The sequence below is a fragment of the Atta cephalotes genome (assembly GCF_000143395.1).
Source record: "Atta cephalotes unplaced genomic scaffold scaffold00083, whole genome shotgun sequence".
Taxonomy (NCBI): Eukaryota; Metazoa; Arthropoda; class Insecta; order Hymenoptera; family Formicidae; genus Atta; species Atta cephalotes.
This window is the reverse complement of record NW_012130147.1, coordinates 123,284-132,246: the sequence shown is the minus strand read 5'-3', so window position 1 is coordinate 132,246 and position 8,963 is coordinate 123,284. Positions and strand designations below refer to the sequence as shown.

General features: G+C 32.1%; 1 protein-coding gene across 1 annotated transcript; it reads left to right on the top strand.

The window, feature by feature from the left end:
* The first annotated feature begins 1,523 nt into the window (after positions 1–1,523).
* LOC105624582 (soluble guanylate cyclase 88E) lies at positions 1,524–8,658 on the top strand. The gene is made up of 12 exons (XM_012205938.1): positions 1,524–1,691; positions 1,987–2,200; positions 2,614–2,887; positions 3,364–3,487; positions 4,567–4,708; positions 4,967–5,093; positions 5,325–5,529; positions 6,087–6,233; positions 6,541–6,673; positions 7,269–7,496; positions 7,641–7,979; positions 8,246–8,658. Exons 1-12 carry the CDS (start codon positions 1,524–1,526, stop codon positions 8,656–8,658), a joined length of 2,514 nt encoding a protein of 837 aa, XP_012061328.1.
* The last annotated feature ends 305 nt before the right edge of the window (positions 8,659–8,963 follow it).

Sequence of the window (8,963 nt, the reverse complement as noted above, 5' to 3'; positions counted from 1 at the left end):
AGAGAGAGAGAGAGAAAGAGAGAGTGCAGATTTAACAAAACTATTTTTATTAAGCGTTTGCTATTTACTTATAATAAAGGATGAAATTTGCTATAAAATGCGGCGGTTTTAATTTTTGGATTATAATATATTGGTCTTGTGCAGCAAAGATGCATTCTTGATCGAGATAACATCAAATAAAATCATAATTATACGATAATTACTCCGATATACATATATTAAAAAATTTATATGATAAGGTATAAGATGCAATTGGATGCACGAGTGTAGATATATATTTCAGGATATTTTTCTAGTGACTTTGCGCTCTTGCGAAAGTGCTTCGTATAAATAGAAGCGCAGATGTCTGATGCATAAGTATGTGAGATCAGTTCCATACGATATCAATGAAATAAATTGATTTAATTTGCACAATTTCCCTAAATTACGCTTTCAATTATGTACGTGTGTATAAAGACATATTATCGGAAATTGAATATACAAATATTTATTAGACGTTTATATATTTTAACATTATATACGTCGAAATAAGATATGACAAAATATAATTTTTTTTCATTTTTCGATAGCTTTCTTTATTGATAAGATATTCGAGTGCGATTGAAAGAATTTACATTTGCGTATAGAAATGGAAAGGTAGTGCCAAAGATTGAAGTCGTATTCTTCAAGATAGACGTTAAAAAGAACTGTTTGTTCTTTGTAAATTATTTTATTACATTTTATTGAGCGATTGAAAGAGTTTCTCTCTCTCTCTCTCTCTCTCTCTCTCTCTCTTCCTCTTAAATATGATAATAATCATTCAAACATTATAATTCAGATTCAAACATTATAATTATCGCTATTTTTACGAGTTCGCTACATTTACGATTTGTTTTTCATTGCTCTGAAAAGTAGTTAGAGTCCTTATACTTCTATATTATAATTATATATTGTTTGAATATTTTGTGAAAAATGTTTTCGATACGCGAATTGTCAAAGCCTAACTTATTAATATTATTGAAACGTCTTAAATAAATCAGCGGTGCAGGGTCATCGATGAGCCGACATACGTGAGTGAAATTATGAACGATCTAATAATAATCGCACTCTTATCTATATACTTAGTTAATTTGAATTCAAGAGATCGATTCTACACATGGGTCTCATCCTTTTAGTGAGCGAGGTCATGGTGAACGAAAAAATTTGAAATGAAATATCGCCCAAAAATTGATATATAAAATGTACATCATGTATTACATGTACATATACCAAGATATCATCATGAAAGTATCTCGATATTTATTTAGATGCAGAATTTTTTTATGAAGGGCTGTATATTTATCATGTTACTTTTGGAAAGGATACATCATGTGCATATCTAAAAATATATTTAAAAAAAATGGTTACATTGATAAAAACGCCAACGAGAATTTAACAGATATATTTTAAATACTGTATGGACGAGGTTCTTGTGCGCTAGATAGATATTAGTGAAAAATTGCGTATTTCCAGTAGACTTGGCTGCAGGATTTGTCTAAAGAAATATGTACGGTCTAATCTTGGAAAATCTAGCCGAATATATAAGGCAGGTTTACGGCGAAGACAGATGGGAAGAGATCCGCAGACAGGCGTCTGTGGATCAGCCGAGCTTTAGTGTTCATCAGGTCTATTCGGAAAACTTGATACCAAGATTAGCGAAAAAAGCAATTCAGGTATGTCTACGATGCACCATTTGCTTCATCATATCTCTCACAAATTAATTATTCATTTGTAACAATTGTATGCTTTTCGTAACGGCCAAATATAAAATACATCTCAGGAGATATTTTCAGTTTTTAATATTTAAAGTATAAAGTATCGATATAAAAACTGAATGTTTAAATCTCGATACAGATTATATCATGCAAAGCGTATTATATAAACGCATTTCATTTAATTTTAACAAAAGTGGATAAATAGTTTCATTCGGAGCAGACTGTGAAAAATTTAAGTGTACTTACTCTTCAGGTACTTGGTGTAACGGAAAAGGAATTCTTCGATCAAATGGGTGTGCACTTTGTAGGATTCGTTGGACAGTACGGTTACGATCGCGTACTCTCGGTGCTTGGACGACATGTGAGGGATTTTCTCAATGGTCTAGATAATCTCCACGAATACCTCAAGTTTTCCTATCCCAGAATGCGAGCACCTTCGTTCATCTGCGAAAACGAGACTCGTCAAGGTGAGCTACATAATAGTCGTAGAATGCCTCGAAAGAATTCTGGAAACATTCTTTCGTTCTCAGATCCTATCTATTCATCAATTATATATAATTCGCAACAAATAAGATTTAAAAAAAACTTAATTCTCTTTCCTATACATAATATTTTTAAATTATTAAGTTCTATGCACACACACACACACCACACACACGCGCGCGCGCGCACGCACGCACACGCGCACGCACACACACGCACACACACGCACACACACACGCACACACACACATACACGCACACACACACACACACACGCGCACACACACACACATACACGCACACACACACACACACACACGCATACACACACACACACACACGCATACACACACACACACATATATATATATTCTATATTTTCATTATAAATGCGTAGGGTTGACTCTTCACTATCGAAGCAAACGCCGAGGTTTTGTCTACTATACAATGGGTCAAATAAGGGAAGTTGCTCGGCACTTTTATCACAAGGAGTTGCAGATTGAACTGGTACGCGAGGAAGTGCTTTTCGATACTGTCCACGTGACCTTTCAACTTACCTTCGACAATCGTGCCTTCACGCTGGCATCACTCGCGATGACCCGTGAGGAGAAACATCTGCCGATCGGAGCGTGTGTGCTTTTTGAGATATTTCCCTTCTGCATCGTTTTCGGGTACGTCTTAAGATGATTGTGCAAAAATGTTATTAAAAAATTAAGAGAGTAAAAGATTTTGGCGCGCAATTCGCAGAATCATGTGTATATAAATTCACACAGTGGCCAATCAGAACTCGCGCTGGTAGTAAGTAATACAAAAAATCGAAATTGTCGACTACCAGCATGAGTTCTGATTGGCTGCTGCTTTTTTGCTTTTAGCTTTTCTATCAAGATTTAGGAACGCGCCCTCACATAAAATATCTGTTTTAACGGTTTAAGAATTAAATTTTTTAATTTATACAGTTTTTGTCCCGATTCAATTTAATAATTGAATGATATAGCGATTTAAATGAGAATTAAGCCGTGTAAAATCGCTTAAGAATTCCGTTTTATTATTTTTATTATGAAAAACTCTGGTCGCGCGCGCATGCGAATTGATCTTTGAATAAGACATATTTATACATTTATTTCATTAATAAATGTTTAAATTTCAGATCAGATATGATTGTTAGAAGCATCGGCAATTCACTGATGGTCATATTGCCAGATCTAGTTGGCAAGAAGATTACTTATTTCTTCGATTTAGTTCGACCTCTTATTGCGTTTAAATTTCAATCGGTAAAAAGTAACTCTAAATTTAGCCTATTTTAAAACTCTTGAAATTCGGTGACTTAAAATTTAAATTGTATATCAAACGATGCTATATATTGGGTCGTCTGAAAGTTCGTGCCGCAAAAGATTTAAATCTAATAAATGAAATTAAAAATTTAAATCTGCGTTTTAATTTTCCTTCAAAATCGGCACGAACTTTCCGGACAACCCAATACATATGCTGGGACAATTCTAGAAAAATTTTAAGTTGAATAGGGATAATTTTGGGGGAGAGGGGAGGTAGTCAAAATAGTCAAGTTTCTAATATTGTCCAAATATACAATAGACAAACAAAAGTTAAAACTTCTTTGATAACAGAGGAAGTTTGAATTAATCAGAAATGATTCTCTGACTATACCGTACTAATAAAAGTAAAAATCCGACTCCATCCATCACCTTTGTTATTTAATTTTTTAAAAAGATAAAATTTCTCCCAAAAATGTTTTTACTAAATTTTTCAAAAACGAATGTAAATACGAAAAATTCTCGCAAAAACTTTTTTTAAGGATATTTTTATTCCCTTAAAAATTTAAACAAGGGATTGGATTTTTAGTATACAGTAGTATACAGAGAATCATTCTGATTAATTCTAATCAAAATCAATCTGTTATTAAACGTTATCAAACTGTTATTAAAAGTTTTAATAACTTTCTTTTTGCGTCTTCTTGCTAATATGCTTAGACAATATTAGGAATTTGGCTACTTCCTCCGTATCTCCAAAACTAAAATTTATGTCTGACAATAAAATGTTCCATCATATAGCATCATTTGGTATGCAATTCGATTCAAATTTCGACAGTCACAAAATAAGCTAAAAAAACTTATGTTTTTTGTCACTTTGTAATATAAACATAAGAGAAAATTTAGCAAAAAAGAGACAAGAAAATTCATTCAAAGTTAAATAACAATTCTGGTCTAAATCTGTGTTTTTGAGTACTTTGTTTTGTGTATATTTAAATTTTTGAACAAATTCTCAAAATTTCCCAAATTTAGGCTGTTAGTATGACTTCGAATCATTTCCGACTGACTGATTTTGTATGGTTTAGATATTAAACAGAACAAATAATATTTTTGAGCTGGTTACTGTTGAGCCAGTGCTTACGGAACGATTGAATGATCGGCACAGAAACGAAATTCTCTTGAGTGATGAGCTTGAGACGGTAGAAGATAAGACTTTACGATTAAAAGGTACGTTTATATTTACTCGTTAACTTTAAAAGACTTATTATTGTTGAGATTACAATAAAAATGTTAGCTATTATATGAGATATTAACTCATCGATTTTTATTCATTGAAATTAATAATAAGAAATTTTTTTCTGTTTTTATTATATAAATTATATGCAATAATAAAACAGATTTTTATGTCAAAAAAGAAAACACAAGATTACGCGTGAAGACGTAAAAGATTTTAGACGTCATCCCAGCAAAATCGCATTTTTTCAGGTCAAATGATATATATGGACAATTGGAAAATGATGATGTACCTTGGGACTCCTGTCATGCCTGATTTGAATGCTTTAATAGCAACAGGCCTTTATATAAATGATCTCTCGATGCACGATTTTAGCCGGTAAAGAAACCATTCAATTGTAATTTCAAGAAGAAAAAAAATTTCTTATTGTCTGTTGTCACGTGATCCGAGTATCTCATTGTTAGAGAAAACAGTCGTGTAATGTTTGTATTGAAAATTAAAATTAGAAAAATTATATAATAGTTTTCATCTTTGATGATCAACTATACAGAGTTAAGTTCTGTGTCAAACAATCGATAACTATCTTATAGATATTTAATGACTTCATAGGGATCTCATGCTTGCTGGAACTCAACAGTCTGTGGAATTAAAATTGGCATTAGATCAAGAACAGCTTAAGAGTAAAAAATTAGAGGAATCTATGAGGAAATTGGATGAAGAAATGAAGCGTACGGACGAGTTATTATACCAAATGATTCCCAAACAGGTCGCAGATCGTTTGAGGAATGGTGAAAGTCCGATTGATACTTGCGAGGTATGGTTAAGAAGAATAAAATGAAAAAAAAAATTCAAATTTTCTACTTTTATTCATTTGTTGTCAAATTATTAAATGTTGTTGGCAGAAATGAAATATTTTTTTAACGACTGTGTTCTAAAAAAATTCTAACTTTTATCGCACAGATTCGATATTTTCTAAAATGAAAATCATAATATTTTATTAATAATTAATTAATAATAATTAATAATCTCTTTGTTTTAATAGAAAACGAAATAAAGTAAGGTAAAATGATGAATTGTTAATTTTTCTATGTTATAATAACTAATGATAAACTGAAATGATACTGAATTCATTAAACACTTTAAATAATAATAAGTCATCTCTTGTTGTTTGATTTCAATATGTTTACAAAAGTAGATACTTTGTATAATATAATAACAAGTGTACATGTACTCATATTGTACATATGTAATATTTTTTGATCTTAATTTATAAGGAATAATATAATCACAGTAAATACTTTTACTTTCTTTATAAAATAACAATACAATTTTTTATCAATAAAATTGTCTCAAAATATTCTCTGCTTGCAGATGTTCGATAGTGTATCGATCCTGTTCTCGGATGTAGTGACTTTTACTGAGATCTGCAGTAGAATTTCACCGATGGAAGTTGTGTCAATGTTAAACGCCATGTATTCATTGTTTGATACTTTAACCGAGAGAAATCGAGTTTACAAGGTATTCTTTATTCGTCTTATAGAAAAGATTATCTCGATTGTTCTGATTTCTCGGGAATTCTGTTCGGATCTCTCGTTCAATCTTGTAATATGAATCTAATTATCGTAGCCTATTATTGCATTATTCATAAATTTAGCAGTAAATATCATGCATTTTATTTTAATTAATTTGATTTAATTTTCATCAAGTTTAATAAAAAAAATTGCTAAAATAATTGAATCTTTATTTTAATATATTTTCATGTTTGAAAAATTTTTTAAAAAGTTATTTATATATCAAATGATCATGGAGTCCTTTTTTATTCAAGGTCGAAACTATCGGTGATGCTTACATGGTAGTCTCAGGTGCGCCCGTAAAAGAAAACGATCATGCAGATCGTGTATGCGATATGGCGCTTGACATGGTAGAAGCAATAACCGATCTCAAAGACCGTTCAACAGGTATATTTTTCAATTTTTCTTAAGACATGATCAGACTAGAGATTGAGATTGAGATTGGATTGGAATTTAATCAATCACAAGAAAGAAAATCAACTGATTAAGTCTAGTAAACTTTACTTTGATTGGTTAAATTCCAATCCAATCTTAATTTCTAATCTGATTATGTCTTTAGAACATATTTTTATTTTGTTACATTCTTCGAATTTCTAATAATTCTGCAATTAACGATACGAATTCCATATAAATCCATACAGTCTTTTAAGGCTTTAGGACATTGTATAGTTTCACATTCGCACGCACGCACGCACGCACGCGTAGAAATACAGTAAAATATTTAAAATCGTTTCTTTATAAAGATATTCTTTGAAATTCTAATTAATTTATCTTTAAATATTAATTTGATTACAGATTTTATATCTAGAAAGTAATAAGAAAAATTGTATTATATGATCTTTCTTATTCATATCTTTATCAACTTGTTTTAAGACACTATATATTATACCTGTGTAATACATTTCACTGAATTTCACTCGCAATGAACGTAGCATGGATTTCACATTACACTATAAAAGAAAATTTATAATTATCTTCACAGGTAATCATCTTCAGATACGCGTTGGCATTCACAGCGGCGCGGTTGTAGCCGGTATTGTTGGCTTAAAGATGCCACGATATTGTCTCTTCGGCGACTCCGTTAATACAGCAGCCCGCATGGAAGCGACAAGTCAAGCCATGCAAATACATATATCTCAATCCACCCAAGAATTGTTATCACCTTCATACAAGGTGAAAGAACGTGAAGAAATCGAGGTCAAAGGAAAAGGTAAGACCATCTTGAATTTTTTATCTTATACACACTATTTTTACGGGGATATTCCTATGATATTCTTTTTGCTTGTTAATATTTAATTTTAAGGATTTATTGAGACATGTCAGGGCCGATAATTGTACACACCGATTGTAATAGGCACAATGAAGACCTATTGGTTGGAAAAGCGAGAACGTCGTTCTGTCATGACTAAGGGAATCACTATACAGGAGCCTCATCAATGGCACACAAAAAGTTTCGAGAAAAGAGTTTCCTCGGTGGGAACTATAGGTCTGATAAGCACAGGTATATTCGACAAATCGACTTCGGGAGACGCGCTATCGAGACGTAGAGGCTCGTCGAAGATGTCATCCCCTACGCCACCAGGATCCTCGGGATTCCTTTCCGAAGAGAGAAGAATATATTCCCCTATCACTTTTCAAGATGTCGCGCTACGATCGATCGCGAATTCACCGACGAAGAATGTGGAAGTACGAGGTGAAACTTTTACATTTCTTTTTTATAATATATAGTATATATAGTATATAGTATATATATATATATAGTATATATAGTATATAAATAGTATATAGTATATAATATATATAATATATAGTATATAATATATAGTATATAAAAGTATGATTATAGCGATTGCTTGACAAATCATATCGAAAGCTAGAATGGAATAGCTAGTCCCATTTTTCTCGAAGCTTTCTCTAATAAAAAAGCAGAATATATAATAAATTTTCTGTTCGTTGCAGAATGCCGATCAAATTCTATGGGTGCGGTAGGCATAAGGAGCGCGTCAGACATGTTCAGTTCTCTCCTGAACGACACAGAGGAGCACTTCCGACAGCACCGGGATAACTTGTCTCCGCGCGTCGGAGAAAATCAATCAATGAGCGTGCACGTGAAACCGGAAGTGAAGATTAATGCCACTTCATCCTTGTCTTCACAGAGCTCCGAAGAAGAATCGAATTTGTCATTGGATTTCACACAAATGCAAAAGGATAACGCAGATGCGAGAATTAGTAACGATAATGAGTGCGCAGCAATCAGTAGTGATCTCAACAACTCTCAGTTGTTGATGCAACAGGACCAATGTTGTCCGGGATTTACTATCTCAAAGAACAGCAAGATGCGTCATCAAGGGAATAGCTGTATTATTGTCTAATGCAGAAGTTGAAGATTGTTGCAGATTTAATATTTTTTTTAGATTTCAAAATGCTAAAATATGTTCCTTTTTTCGATTTCTTCTCTTATTTTCGTATAACAAAAAATAAACATATTTATATCATTATTTTACATCATTATTTTCGTCGAAAAAATTCGATTTCTGTTCCTAAAATAATTTTACAAATTTAAATATCTTTTAGAGATGATTTTTATTTCACATGCCACAGTAATTTTTTGATAATTTCAAAGAGAGAGAGAGAGAGAGAGAGAGAGAGAGAGAGAGAGAGAGAGAGAGAGAGAGAG

Excerpts from the sequence above, each read along its gene's own strand:
- LOC105624582 (XM_012205938.1), top strand. The coding sequence starts at position 1,524 with ATGTACGGTCTAATCTTGGAAAATCTAGCCGAATATATAAGGCAGGTT. Across the intron at positions 1,692-1,986 it reads TAGCGAAAAAAGCAATTCAG|GTACTTGGTGTAACGGAAAA; the intron begins GTATGTCTACGA and ends CTTACTCTTCAG. Across the intron at positions 2,201-2,613 it reads CGAAAACGAGACTCGTCAAG|GGTTGACTCTTCACTATCGA; the intron begins GTGAGCTACATA and ends ATAAATGCGTAG.